The sequence below is a fragment of the Panthera onca genome, chromosome B3 (genome assembly GCF_046562875.1).
Source record: "Panthera onca isolate mPanOnc1 chromosome B3, mPanOnc1 haplotype 2, whole genome shotgun sequence".
NCBI lineage: Eukaryota > Metazoa > Chordata > Mammalia > Carnivora > Felidae > Panthera > Panthera onca.
In genome coordinates this window covers 104,845,901-104,861,855 of record NC_138344.1, presented here as the reverse complement: position 1 = coordinate 104,861,855, position 15,955 = coordinate 104,845,901, and the positions used below count along the sequence as shown (strand labels likewise).

Here is a 15,955-nt window from a genome sequence, read left to right as displayed (position 1 = left end):
ATTTATAACAGCCAAGACACGGAAACAATGTTAAGTCCCCATTGACAAATGGATAAGAAAGATCTCTCTCTCTCTCTCTCTCTCTCTCTCTCTCTCTCTCTCTCTCACACACACACACACACACACACATACACACAAACACAGGAATATTACATAGCAATAAAAAAGGGTAAGATTGTGCTATGTGAAACAACAAGGATGGACCCAGAGGGTATTATGCTAAGTGAAGGAAGTCAGACTGAGAAAGACAAATATGTATGATTTCACTCTTATGTGTAATCTAAAAAAATAAAACAAGTGAATAAGCAGAATCAGACCTATAAATATAGAGAATAAACTGATGGTTGCTAGAAGGAAGGGTCGGGGGGGAGATAGGCAAAACAGTTAATAGGGGGGAGTGGGAGAATCAGGCTTCCAGTTATGTAATGAATAAGTCATGGGAATAAAAAGCACAGCATAAGGACTATAGTCAGTGATGTTGTAATAGTGTCTGTCATGTGATGACAGATGGCAGCTACCCTTGTGGTGAGCACAGCATAATGTATAAACTTGTCAAATCACTATATTGTACCCAGAAAACTAGTGTAACATTGTGTGTCAACTATACTCAAATTAAAAAAAAAAGATATTGATAGAATGTAAAAAATAAAAAAATAAAGTGAACTATTTTAATACATTACTTTATAGAATTTAACTGTTCTTGGGTTTATAACAAACAAGCAGATTTAAAACTAGTCTCTTATTTATATGGAAGAAAGTCAACTTGCCCAGAAAAAGAAGCAGTAAAAGTTAACTTGCATAGTAAAAAGGAAAAAAAATTAAATGACTCACTGAAATCACTTAAATTGTTATGTTCACTATTAACCCATTAATCAGGACCTAGAATCAGAAAATGGTATCCTGTGGTCAAAAATACAACCAATGAATTCAATACCAAATGAAAGAATTTCACTCTTAGATTCCAAAGATAACCATCTGTCAGATCAATTCAGTTTCTTTTTATATTAAAAGCTGAAAGTAATAATCAAGGGGGGGGCGGAAACAAGGATTTTACAGACTTGTCAGAAGCATAGTGCTGGAACTCATGTCCTACCAAATCTTCAGTCAATTTGTAATGATCACTGAAACAGCTGCTACTGCTAGCGAAGCTACTTGATTCTTTATATACACATATTAAACTAGAACACATTTCAAAGTGAAATATAGGGTACTTCTCCCCAAAACAGTCATAATTTGGGGTTCAAGTATTCTTAGAAGCATTTAGCTGCCAGAAAAGATGTGGTTTTGATTCCCTTGTGATAAGGTGAATTTCCTTCATTATCTTCAAGGCCTGTATGACAGATAGGATTGAATTCCTTCAAGGTCACCCAAAGTCCTGAGAGCCCTAGAGGATTATTTTGGCACTGTGACCCTCCTATTCTCTGAAACATTTGGCAATGTCTTAGAGTTTCATCAGAGAAAAAATAAAACCCACAAAATTTATGGGAAAAAAAAAAAAGTCATAACTGACTATATTTGCCAAGGCAATCACATTCATTAAAAAAGTATTCAATATGGAGATCTGTATCAGTTATAGAGTGAAACACTTGGCTTCTATTTTCAAATGTTCTATTTATAGCTCACTGGGTATTTATTTGTCTCAGTCAAAGCTGATATAGGTCTGATCCTCTAACTTTTGTATTACATATAAAATTAAATGAAAAAAAATTATATATATTAAATCTAACCATTCTAAACTCTTCTAAATAAAACTTGCTTTAACCAGCTAACACCTCGGTTTCTTTTATTCATACAATTTTTATTGACTTATTAAACGTTAATTAGACACTATTCAACAACATTGTACTTCATGACATTTTGTTGTAAGCCAACAAGAATTTATTGCCATCTTGTGGTCATTCATGTATGTGAAACTGAATGTCATTTTCCTGAAGAGAGACACTTTAAAATCTCACCAAATTTTCCCATCACCTGAGAAAAATGATCATTTTATCACATACAATATCTCCCAAGGAGACAAAATTTACTAATAATTTTAAGACATTACAATTTTTTTAAACCTAACTTAAATATATAGTCTTTGACCGTGAATGGTAACAGTACTCAGGAGAAGGACATCAAGTCAGTCCTGCCATTATCTTAGAAACATTCATTTGTTCCTATCTATAGACTGTCTTGATTAATTTTTAAATACTGTAAGAAGAGTTTTATAGCCAAGTTTCCATGGGATTCTAAAATACAATATTCACATTACTGTACCATGGTCAGGTTAAAAAGGTGGTCAGGAAGGCAAAGTTCTGAGAGGTGGGAGCAAGAGAGGAACAAAAAACAAAAGTAAAAATCTAAACCTCATATAGCATAATTTTAATAAATATCTTGAGTATGTCCTTGTTTTAGGTCTTTCCTGTAACACTAAATGTATAGTTACATTTGCAATTATACTGGCATTCAGTAAATGAGATTTAAAAAAAACACAATCATAAAAGCAAAGAAAAATGTTCTACTGCTTAAAACATTCCTAATACTTCTTCCTGGATTGTGGAAATAAAGTTTTAAAACAGAAGATATCTTAATTTCTACTGCCAAATTTCAGAGTTTAGGTTATATTAAATTTAAGTGACTAAGAAGCAAGAAGGTAAATAAAGCAGAAAGCCAACAGTCTTTCAGAAACATAAAGGAACATCAAAATGCTATGATGCTGACTATAGAAGTGAAGTTCAACCACATAACTGGTCATTTACATAATGTGCATTCAATGTGAGAATCCTTTGTTTTTTTTAAGTTGTGTTTATTGGTCAACATCACCCACAACACTGAATAGCCTTTACAAAGAAGCACCTTTACAGCCACAGCCCCTGCCTTTTTCACGTAATTTAAAATAGACAACTCTGACACAAATACAGACCTATAAACAGATAAAAAGGCAATCAATTGCATAAGAACCAAAAGATAAGATTAAAGGAAAAACACTAAGAGTTTTTAAAATTCATTAGAAATGGAGTTTATCAGTACAAAGAACAAATATACAGTCAAATATGATACGAGATTCTTTATCCCAATGGACTAAGAAAAAACAGAAAACCTACAGACAAGAATGTGATGTAGACAAAAATAAAGAATTTTCATCATATACTTGTTCAATATCAGGGCAAGCATCAAACTATTATATTACAAGAAAATGAATCTTACCTTGTTGCTGTGAAAGTGAAATATCAGATTTACTTCTTACACGTATTAAACGACTTTGTGCAGGCTTGTGTTCAACTTGTTTCACATCTTGGTCATGCTTTTGTTGGTACTTAAGAATTTAAGACATGAAGTCATAACATTGTTTTTTAAGTTACTTTAAAAAGTTTTGAGCAATTAAACTATTTAGTTGTTTCTTATATAAAATTCGAATATTATATATGTCCTCTAATTGCTAAATGGGTGATAGAGTACATATTACTAGAGAAAAGACATTGGAAATAAAATCTTTCAAAAGATTTGGATAATATATACAGATTTCAAATATTCAAATCATTTCATAATTCAAAGCTCCTTATAAATCAAACTATTCTAGATATATACACATGATGGATTTAGACAGGATAAAAACTTAATGTGGTTGTTAAGCTCTCCCATATAACCATTTTTACATAAAATGAAAATCTGCATAATGCACTGCAATTTTCAAAGAGCTTTTCTATACAGTAACATCACTTAATTCTCACAAGCATGAGTACTGTTATCCTCCTTTGACATTCAAGAAATGTGCACTCCACCACAAGCCCCATCATCTCTCTTCCTAGTACCTATAACCTAACCAAATTTGAAATTTACAATAGTCACAAATTCTTTCACAACCACACATCACAAACTGTGAAAGCCATTTTATTTCTTCCTTTTACTATTTTATGGTCCTAATTATGAATGAGTGCCTGAAAACAGCTATCAGATATACTTTGACAGGACTTTAAAAAGATACCTCTTGATTCTTATCAGCCACGAGTTGACCCACAAGCTGAACCCAGGCAATTGGAAGCTCCTTACTCTGGTCCTGTCCTTGGAATATGCGTCCCATCTACTATTTCCATACTGGCAGTCATTAAAGGACATAGCCTTGAGAGGGGAAGGTGTTATGACACCGTCTGGACTGAATACCTGACTGAACCCAATTAAGGCTTCTATATAAACTTTTAAGATTCTGGTGGCTGGGTGCAGAGATCTACCGGTCTTACAAGTGCCCGAGACAGGTCTGGTAAGTAAGTCCCCTTGCTTCTTTAAACCTGCCATCTGCCAATCTGGAGTGGTATGTGTCTTTATTCGGTCTCTCCTTGCTCTCCATGAATAGGGGCCAGTTTTAAACTTCACCCAGGAAACTCCTGAGGTTGCAACCAGCAATACCAACCCCATGCAATGCTATGCAATATCATGAAATACATAGTGATAAACTAATCTACAGTGAGAAATCCATTGCCATTACACAGATACAAAACTGTTTTTAATAACGTGAACATTTCTTTACATGCTGGAGAGTAATTAACCTATTTTTTCAGTACAGAAGATTACATGGGCCATTGGCCTAACTCACCATGAAATTGCTTATGTAACAGCTTTTGCAAAATTTAACATAATAAATTTTTCTTGAGTATCTGCTATATGCAAATTAATGAGCTAGATTTCATGATGACACAAAGTATCAATAATAGCTACCTAATCAGCATTATATATATGTATATGTGCATGTATATATATATATATATATATATATATATATATATATGCTATTTTTAATCTCTAAATAAAGATGAGGAAACTAAGGGTTAGAAAAAGGCTATGTATTCAAGGTCATAGCTAGGGTCCAGATGAGCTAAGAGTTGTATCCAGGCTTGAATTAACAAATAAAGGAAGCATGGTTTGAAACTGACTCCAAAGACTAATCTCCTGGCAGTGCATCATGCTAAGCCAAAATTATTACCATTCTCATTTTAAGTAAAGTACAAGGATTATTACCTGATGATTATCTTCAACTGCTCCTGATAACTGAACATCATTTTCTTGCACTGTCAGAAGTGTTGTGGGAAGAGCAAGGTTAGAATTTGGCTGCAACTCCAATTCTCCCAAACTCATTGGACCATGACTAGCACATGAATCTTCATAAACACCACCTGTTGTCAAATATATAAACAAAAAGTTAAAATAAATTGTTTAATTTGATTTCTGCTCAGGTCATGATCTCACAGTTCGTGAGTGCAAGCCCCACATTGGGCTCTGTACTGACAGTGTAGAGCCTACCTGGGACTCTCTGTCTCCCTCTCTCTCTGCCCCTCCCCCCATCACACGTGCATGCACATACTCTGTCTCTCTCAAAAATAAATAAGTAAACAAAAAATAAATATAAATATGTACTAAATAATGAAAATCTCACAAGAAAATCTAGGAGACTATAGGTATAAACTTGTGTTAGAAGAGACCATAAAAACACAGAAAGTATAAAAGATAAAAATAACTAAGGACACCTGGGTGGCTCAATCAGTTGAGTGTCCGACTCCTGATTTCAGCTCAGGTCAAGGCCTCATGGCTGTGGAATCGAGCCCCACAATCAGGGTCTGCACTGAGCGTGAAGCCTGCTTGGGATTCTCTCTCTGCCTCTCTCTATGCCCCTCCCCTGCTCATGGTTTCTCTCTCTCTCAAAATAAATAAACATCTTAACATATACATATAGAAATAACTACATAATTTTTTTTTAGCTATATGGCAAAGAAAGACCATAAATAATGTCAGTACAAATTTAGAAAAAGATATTTGCAATACAGATGTTAAAAAACATCAAAAATATAGAAATAGCTCTTACAAAGTTATAAGAAAAATTTAGAACCTAATAGATGGGGAAAGAATTTAAGCAGGCAATTCACAGAGAACAAATCCAAATGGCCAACAAACATGAAAAGAAGCCCACAGGCAGTCAGAGACTTGTAATTTCCACAGGATTTACTGTGTAAAAACAAATGCAGGCAAGTGGGCATTCTATCTTAACTTGTAAAATAACAGTGTACACATACATCGTATGTATCCATCATGAATGTTAAACATGTGAGTGTGTCTATGGATAAAAAGAGGAAGATTACATATGAGAATGTTAACAAGAGTTAGCTGGGGTAAGGCATATAGGACAGGAGAAAACATGAGGATGAGAGGTGGATGGAAACTAATGTATGACATGATCACATTTTGTTTTATGTAAAATTATACATGGTTAATGTATGGGTATAAAGAAAAAGTAATTAAAAAGACACAAGGTAAACTTTGATAAAAGACCTAAATGTAAAAACTCAGAAGGTATATAATCAAACATCTCTTCCAAAGCATTCAAAGTGCATAATAGCTTTCAACTCCTGTAACACCCTATCATTTAACATATATTCACTGGCTATGTCATAGGTGTTACACACTCTGCTAGACAACAGGAATGAGACAGTGAACCCTCAAGTGAGATTACAGATCAGTGTGACAAAAGCAACTTTAGGCAGGCTACAGAGAGCACATACGACAGGTATCTAACCCAGTGATAAAGGGTCACCATGACAGCCATCATAACAATGCTGAATTTGCTCAACAACACGATGGTGTCACTTCTACAAAGTATGCTCATGGAGTATGAGTGTTTCGTCTGTATAAAGTAACTTAACCCCTTGTAACTATCATATCACTCACATCAAATTTATCATAAGTTGGGGCACCTGGGTGGCTCAGTCGGCTGAGCGTCCGACTTCAGCTCAGGTCATGATGGCGCAGTCTGTGAGTTCGAGCCCCGTGTCAGGCTCTGTGCTGACAGCTCAGAGCCTGGAGCCTGCTTTGGATTCTGTGTCTCCCTCTCTCTCTGCCCCTTCCCCACTCATACCCTGTCTCTCTCTCTCTCTCTCTCTCTCTCTCTGTCAAAAATAAACATTAAAAAAATTTATCATAACTTGAAATCCCTAATTTTACTCTACTAGAATCTTACTGCTATGCAAAGGCAACCTCAGACTTAGAAACTTCAACTTTCAGAGAAGACTAAGTCCACCCAAAATTGCCAGTGCCCAGCAGCAGCTTTGGGTTTGTCATGTCTAATAGGCTTTTCCATTTGTAGGGAATGGATGCCTAAAGCCATCTGAAATTAAGTCTAATGCTTAAAACCCCACTCATCCTTATGTCCTCATAATTCTATCCTTTCTCCATATTCCTTTCTCTTAGTGAATGGAAATTCCCAGCTACCCAACCATTCTAGCCAGAAACCTGGAAATGTCTTAGATCCTTTCTTTTGCACTTCTTATATTCAAACTAAATCTTGTCCATTCCCCTCCTTAACTGTCTCTCAAATCTCCCTTTTTACATTTCCTCACTGTTAAGTAGTGTTTCACCAGCTTTACTGCAACAGCTGTCCAGTCAGCCTCCTTGCCTCCAGTCTTAATACTCTCCTCTACTCATCACACTGCACCTGAGATGATCTTGCTAAATAAAAGGCAAAGATGATCATATCAGTCATTTACTTAAAATCCTTATGGATCTGTGAATATCAAAAAACATTCAGAAGTGATAGAAATTCAAGACTAAATTTTCCATGGGAATAAATATAAAGTAAGATTGGCATTTTGTGCACAAATGGATCCATATCATTTTAGAGTGAATCCAAAAGCTACTTCATGCATTATCGAAGATTTTTTAGGATCTACTTTCTGCTCACTACTCCAATCTCACTGCTTCCTAAACTCTAGCTCATTAATAAAGTACTTATATTTCCTTAAGTCTTGCTATTTTTTTTATTTTTTATTTTTATTTTTATTTTTTCCTCTTGTCTCATTGCATATTCTGCCTGGAAGTTCCCTCCTCATTTACTACATGGCAAACATCTATTCATCTTTGAGAATCCACTTCAAGTAAGCCTCCTCTGATGTTTGAAGTCCTTTTTTGATTGCCCTCTCCAGGTACAAGTGACCTATATCCCATCCTACATGAACTTCTTAGAGGTAACTATGATAATTTATTGCATGTTTGTGCCCTCTCATCTATTACTTTTACCAGAGGAAAAAAATCATTATGGACAGGGCCTTACTGGGTTTTATATTCCTAGCTTCTAGAATGTGCATAGAGCATAGCAAGCACTCAAAAACTATTTTCTGAATGAATAAGTAAATGAACAAACTGGAATATGCTTATTATACTCCACCATTAAGATCTGATTTCATATCAGGTCTTGTGGGAAAATGTCTCTGAGGCTTCTCCTGTGGGTAGAGTCCTCCCCTGCACTCCACAGCTGTTTGTGTTGTTGTACTAACCACACAGTATTACTGTATAATCTTTCTTGTATTTCTCTTACACTAGTTTGTAAACTTCCTTGAGAGCAGATATCCATCATTTCTGTATCTCAAGTGTCTAACACTGTACCAAGTGTCTACCATTGTACATAATATAGTACCAGATACATAGTAGGTATTCAATACAAGCTTTCTGAGTAAATGAGAGCTACAATTAGTAGTGCATCTCAGAGTCCTCACAAGTTGTTTAAGAATATCAGTTTACATTTTAGGGTGGTTTTTTTTTTTTTTTAATCTTTTTAACGTTTATTTCTCAGAGACAGAGAGACACACAGCATGAACAGGGTAAGGGCAGAGAGAACGGGAGACACAGAATCCAAAGCAGGCTCCAGGCCCTGAGCTGTCAGCACAGAGCCCTTTGTGGGACTCGAACCCACAAACCGTGAGATCATGACCCGAGCTGAAGTTGGATGCTTAACTGACTGAGCCACCCAGGTGCCCCTAGGCGCTTTAAGACACTTCGTCAAAGCTAATTTTGCATCTTTTGTTACTCAACCCAAACTGAGAACCTCAGGATTAGGAAGAGTGGTAGGGGGATAGAGGTTGCCAATAGGACAATTTCTGAAAAAGGTGCAGAGGTAGGGAGAGCAAAGTAAGAATAGATGAGCCTTTGTAGGTAAAGTTATTTAAAAAATCAGTGTAGGGCACCTGGGTGGCTCATTAGGTTAAGCATTCAATTTCGGCTCCGGTCATGATCTCATGGCTCATGGGTTTGAGCCTCACATCAGGCTCTGTGCTGACAGCTCAGAGCCTGGAGCCTGCTTTGGATTCTGTGTCTCCCTCTCTTTCTGCCCCTTCCCCACTCACATTCTGTCTCTCTCTCTCCTTCAAAAATAATTAAACACTAAAAAAACAACAACAACAATATAAAAGGCATGAGATTAGCCACCAACAGAAATAATGACACATGGTATTCATTCTTCTCTAGTAACCATTATGTAGCAAAATACTTGAAACAAGAGGAACAAGTTAGCTCTCAACGGGGCATAGTCCTTTTAGGCAACTGTGGATAGTTTGTTTCCATGAAGTACATGTAAGAAGGTGTATTTACATACTCCAAGAATTATTAAAGAAAACAACACTTACGAATTAGTCACTGTGGTGACTACTTTATATGTGTTGTCATTTACTACCCCTAATAACCTTAAGGGGTGGATACTATTTGTGGTAACCAGCCTCCAAGATGGCCCCCTGAATCCTGTCTCCTGGTATTCATAAGTTTCTGTCCTCCCCTACTAGATTATTCCAGGATTGGTCTGTGTTATTGATAGGATGTGGTAGAAACGATGGCATGTCACTTCTGAGATTAGGATATAAAAGACACTGTGGGTTACATTTTGATTGCTTACTTTCTCTCAGATCATCTGCTTTGGGAGAAGCCAGCTGCAATGTCATAGGCAGCTCTATACAAAGGTTCATGTAGTGAGGAAATGAGGCCTCTTGCCAGCAGCCATGTGAATGAGACTGAAAAAAAGATCCTCCAACCCTTGTGGAAGCCTCAGCCCCAGAAAACAGCTTGACTGCAACCTCACAGGAGATCCTGAGAATTACCCAGCTAAGACACTCCCAGATTCATGACTTTCAGAAATACGTGAGATAATAAATGCTTGCTGTCTTCTGCTGCTAATTTTGGGGGTGATTTGTTATATAGCAATAGATAACTAATATACTAATATTATCCTCACTTGATAGATGAAGAAACTTGGGCTTGGAGATATTAAGTTACTTGTCCCAAAATACACAAAGTTGGAATTCAAACTGATATCTCAAACTCCAAAAGCCCAAATTCTTAGCCACACTCTGCCATATTACCTCATTTATATGCTCAATCTTAATGTTAAGCCACACTACTTACTATTTTTTCCTATTAAGCAAATATCTACAGTGTACCTACTATTATAAATACACTTTACTATACGTAATATGCTAGGTGCTACCAGATGTATTAGGAGGGACATATCCAATAGGATGTATCCTCATGTATTTTATTCTATAATAATTTAACAAGTACCTAGTTGTTCTCAAGTACCTAACAGCTCTCAAGAGATCTGTGAGAGCCACCTAGTGTCAATTCTGTTTAACTGCAATCTGCACAGTTAGCTGGATACAAATATAGCAAGCAAAGGGGGAAAGAAAAAGAGAGGCAAACTCTTTTTCAGAAAAGAAACAGACTCCTACTTATAGAGAACAAAGTGATGGTTACCAGAGGGGAGGTGGGTGGGTAATAGGTGAAACAGGTGATGGTGATTAAGGAGTGCACTTGTGATGAGCACTAGGTGTTGTATGGAAGTATTGAATCACTATATTGTACACCTGAAACTAATATTACATTGTATGTTAAGTAACTGGAATTTAAATTAAAACTTTAAAAAGTCACATTTTATGCCATTAAAAAAAATTTTACTGTTTATTTTTGAGAGAGAGAGACAGAGAGCATGAGTAGGGGAGGGGCTGAGAGAAAAGGAGACACAGAATCTGAAGCAGGCTCCATGCTCTGAGCTGTCAGCACAGAGCCTGACGTGGAGCTTGAACTCATGAGCCATGAGATCATGACCTGAGCCGAAGTCAGATGCTTAACCAAGTAAGCCACCCAGGTGCTCCTATGCCATTTTAAATCCTACTAATTTAAGAGAATGTCAAACATTTAATGCTCTCACTATGTGCACAAAATGAGAAATAACTCCAATCTTACTTCACATTTATTCTCCTGGAAAACTTAGTCTTGAATATCTCTCAATTCTGAATGACAAAAGGTGTTCACTCAATATAAAATGGAGATTTTAAATACCCTACAACAATGTTTTTCTGACTTCATGCATTTCCTTTTCTGATTTACAGAGAAATCTGCATACCTCTAGAAGTCCTTTTCACTTAAGAGAATGCAGCAGTGGGTATGGAAGAACCAGTAAATGAGAATATATTCGATCTTCATTAATCTGAGGATTGCATATTTGCACATTCATCTACCCAATAAAATTTATTTGGAACCCCAAAATCAATAGTCACAGTGCTTTTGTGGTCATTCACAGATATGTGTAGACCAGTAAAAAACTTTTGCATTACCCAATATACACTTCACCTGCTGAGGTTGAACAAGGTGATGCTCTGCTTTATTTCAGCTCTTATACTGTAAACAAGTTGTTTTTTTTTTTTGTTTGTTTGTTTTTTTATTTTTGCTGTCTGTGTATGCTTTGTTCAGATTTTTGTGCGTTTTTTTTGTTGGTGATTTGTGGTTTTAAGTGGCCCCCAGTCATACTGCTAAACTGCTATCTGATACCCTAAGTGCACAAAAGCTGTGATGGGCATTAGAAAATGCATGGATTGGATAAGCTTTGTTCAGGCATGAGCTACAGTGTTGTGGACCCTGAGCTCAATGTTAATGCATCAACAATATATATTATAATAAGTTCATTTAAACAGAAACACAAAAACACAGATGTGGTCATTTGACAAAGATGTTATGATCAGAGGCTTGCAGGAACCTAGCCCTGTATTCTCCCCTAGGAGCAATGGGTCAGTATTTACTAATTCAGTGTTGCTGGTGAACACATAACTAATCACTGAATATGCTAGTGTTCGGTATGCTCTGTTCTATTTTTATTTCCAAAATATTATAGCAGAAAGTTTAGCTAATGAGGTTCTAAAATAGCCATGAGTGCACTGAGCAATGTGTCAGAAATTCATGCAACGTAAAGAGTGAATTTCTACAGTATCATCTAATTTAACCTGTCTAAACAAGGCATGTTCTGTCACAGTTTTGATGTTCTAATTATATTTGTCTAATATGTAGTATAATAAATTTATGACTTAAAATTTTTTAAGTGAATGCATACTACCAAAATTACCTCATGTACCACCCTCAAATACTAACACTGACACCTGAATCACATTTGGGAAAATATTGGTATATATTCCACAAACAGTCATTACTAAAGTTTTTAATAATGGCACTTTTGATAATTTTTAATAAAAAAAATTTGCCCGCACTTAAAATAATTATTTTCTTAATTCAGATTAAGATCACTACTGTAATTATAATACAAAACAACATAACATTCAGTATGAGAACAATACAAAAAAAGTGTGATGGCATTCAAGTGAATATTCTAATAAATGATACATCAAGAAGCAGTATTTTGATGTATACCTGTAACTGTGTCAAACTGCTGAGATAATGGGTTAGGAGCACATTTTTGATCCAATGACTCTGCATTAGTGGCAGGTGGCTGCACAGGGACGGAATGTCCCAGTAGGATGTTCTCTGCTGCTGCTGTCAGCCTGGGCCTTTGTCCTTCACTAAGTTCACCTGCACTGTATTCCAAGTCCTGTAAAAGGTAGAAACAATGGTTTCAAACCCTGTGTTAAAATCAAGTCAAGGGGCACCTGGGTGGCTCAATCAGCTGAAGGTCCCACTCTTGATTTCGGCTCAGGTCACGATCTCATGGTTTGTGGGATCGAGCTCTCCATTGGTCTCTGCACTGATAGTGCAGAGACCGCTTGGGATTCTACCTCTCTCTGCCCCTCCCCTGTTTGCACGTGTGCATGCACACGCTCTCTCTCTCTCTCTCTCTCTCTCTCTCTCTCTCAAAATAAAAAAAAAAACAAACTTAAAAAAGTTAATAAAATCAAGTCAAAACAACAAATCTTTGTCAAGTACAATGGTCCACGCCACTTGACTGCTTGGAAGGTATTTTAGAAAGTGCTTATTATGCCACATACACACTATGGAAAAACAGGTGTAAAAATTCATTTAATCAGGCATTTAGCAATAGGCTTTGTTGCCAAAATCTTGTTTTTTTGAAGTTAAATAACCATTACCTGCTTTTCAAACTCCAAATTAGGTAGCAAAACACATAAGAAAAAATTTATTATTTATACTAAGTATTGGCACACATTACACATTGTTCATAGAGCTTAAAATTAAAAATGATAGAAAATTTACCTCTCATTCTTTATGAATGAAAATTGTCTGAATTTGTCAGGGTAAAATTTATAGTTAAACAAGTATGATGATGAGAATATACCTTAAATGATAGAAACATTACCCCTATCCAAACAATTACATTTTTTATAAGTACACAAGTTGAAGAAGACTACTTTAACCATATTTAATAAAGTTTTTTTCCCTGGGAAAGTATACAAGTACAAACACATCTCTTTATCAAATATATGAAGTAAATTTAAATACTTAAAAGAATTGGGGTGCCTGAGTGTCTCAGTTGTTTAAGTGTATGACTTTGGCTCAAGTCTTGATCTCGTGGTTTGTGGGTTCAAGACCTGCGTCAGGCTCTGTGCTGACAGCTCAGAGCCTGGAGCCTGCTTCAGATTCTGTGTCTGTGTCTCCCTCTCTCTCTCTTTCTCTCTCCCTCCCTCTCTGCCCCTCCCCCACTTGTGCTCTGTCTCTCTCTCTCTCTCTCAAATATAAATAAACATTTAAAAAAACTAGAAAGAATTAATAAGACTTCTATTTTCTTTCTGGATTAAAAATTATATATCTAATCACTACCACATTTTGTAACTCAGAAATATTCTAACTATGAGTTTGCTCATCAAGAACTGAATAAAAATTCCAAAGTCTGAAAGCTCTCATGTTTGTCATTTAAATGGGATTTAATTTCAACCAAGTGTTTTTACTAGAATATATTAAGAAATCACTGCTGAAACATCTTTGATGGCTCTATTGACTGTAAAATAAAATCTAACTTCTTAGCTCAACATTCAAGATTTTCTACAATTTTCCCCAATTCTGGTATACCTCTACCTCCTCTAGGTCCCTAATCTGACTTTTCTTGAGCAACATCAATTACCTCAACAACCTTTAAATAGAAAAGGAGTATTCTGCAATATAAAACATTTAGAGACTCTTGGGCAAAGTATAGAATGATGGAAGATATACTTCCCCTAGAAATTAATTAGAAATATTTCACAGTGCCTATTTTACTCTGCCACTACCATATAAAATATTGTGCAATAAACAGTACCTTTTCTATTGTGAATCAATTTTCTAGGGTGCTTGTAATTGCTGAGCTATTTAACACCTTATAGTCTATGACCCAACTGAAGCCTTAGTTTGCCCACTCACAAAGTGCTCTCATACTCCTAAGTACCATTGATCTTGGCAACAACCCAGGCTGCAGATACTTGTACCCAGAGTAACATCAGGGAGCACAAAGGCCCAGCTAGGGTGAAAGGTTGCAGGCAAAATCTGGCCAGGATTCATTCCTTCACCCTCTTCCCCTCCAAACACCAGGACTGGATTATAAAACCTCCATATTCCTTAGCTTATGACCTCCTTGCCCAAAATCTCTTAATAGCCTCTACAGTAGTGCCCAAGCCTTTCCACAGCCTAAAAGGTTCTTCATGATCATCTGGTTCAACCACGTTCTCCAGACTTATCTCTTTATCTAAAGTGCTATCACACTGAGATATTCAACACTTTCTAAATATTTTTTATCAGTTATCAACTTTGATTAATCATTAATCCCTCTTCTCCCCACATGACTATAACCTTACTAAAAGTAGGGGTCCTATCTCCTTCACATATTTACTATATGTGTCTGGCATCTAGTAAATATTCGGTAAATGGGTGAAGAAAGAGAGAAAGAATGAATGATCCTCACAAATCATTTAAAAGGGCTTCAGCTTTTTTCAACTAGGGAACAAGAGGGTTAGAACGGATAGTCTGAATTCCTTTCAACTGTAAGATTGTAGCGCTCTGACTTCATGTCAAAGTTACAAAAGCTTTTTTTTTTTCTGTATTAGGATCAAACCAAGAGGAAAAAAAAAATCACTAAGGTTAATAAGTACCTCTGAAGGGTAGACTGCTTGCTGCGAAACTAATGACTCCTGGGTCATTTTGGCAAGAAGAGAAAGAATTCCATCTGTAGGAGTCTTTTTATGGGGCATCCTAATCACTTGTCCTTCGCTGGGAGGATCGTCTTCCTGAATGAAATATAAAGACAATGAATACAGCAAAGAAATTGTATCAAGCAATTGTATTTTTCTTGATTTATGATTAATAAAACGTAGTAGTTATCATGAAAATGGCCTATTAGCACATTATGGAAAGAAGGCAGACTCTATTTTCATTTAGTTCTCATTTCCATTTGACTATACTAACAACCCTCTAGTTTGCCTCAAACAAACCATAAAGTCATTTCAACCAAGTGTTTTTACTAGAATATATTAAGAAATCACTGCTGAAACATCTTTGATGGCTCTATTGACTGTAAAATAAAATCTAACTTCTTAGCTCAACATTCAAGATTTTCTACAATTTTCCCCAATTCTGGTATACCTCTACCTCCTCTAGGTCCCTAATCTGACTTTTCTTGAGCAACATCAATTACCTCAACAACCTTTAAATAGAAAAGGAGTATTCTGCAATATAAAGTCATTTGATTACAATTAAACTGGAGATTTATTATAATAAGCATGAAAATTGGACCCCCTGTCCCAAGTGATTGAGCTTAAATGATGCACAGATGTTTTATATAGGACCATTAAGTTTCTGGCTCACAGTTTCCTGCTTCCTATTTATGCAGCACCTGAAGCAACACCACAGTGTGGTAATGGGGGCGAAGCACCATCTTAACACTACAACCTGGACCGCAGGTGAA

General features: G+C 36.1%; 1 protein-coding gene across 10 annotated transcripts in view; it reads right to left on the bottom strand.

Annotated features, from left to right (window-relative positions):
- Positions 1–15,955, bottom strand: part of KIAA0586 (KIAA0586 ortholog) — a 113,652-nt gene that overhangs the window by 32,986 nt on the left and 64,711 nt on the right. For all 10 annotated transcript variants that reach the window (XM_078448202.2, XM_078448201.2, XM_078448198.2 and 7 more), the window contains 4 exons: positions 15,144–15,278; positions 12,484–12,661; positions 4,996–5,150; positions 3,190–3,298 (listed from right to left, as the gene is read on the bottom strand). In XM_078448202.2, coding sequence (XP_078304328.1) covers positions 3,190–3,298; positions 4,996–5,150; positions 12,484–12,661; positions 15,144–15,278 — 577 coding nt within the window. The remainder of the gene's footprint in view (positions 1–3,189; positions 3,299–4,995; positions 5,151–12,483; positions 12,662–15,143; positions 15,279–15,955) is intronic.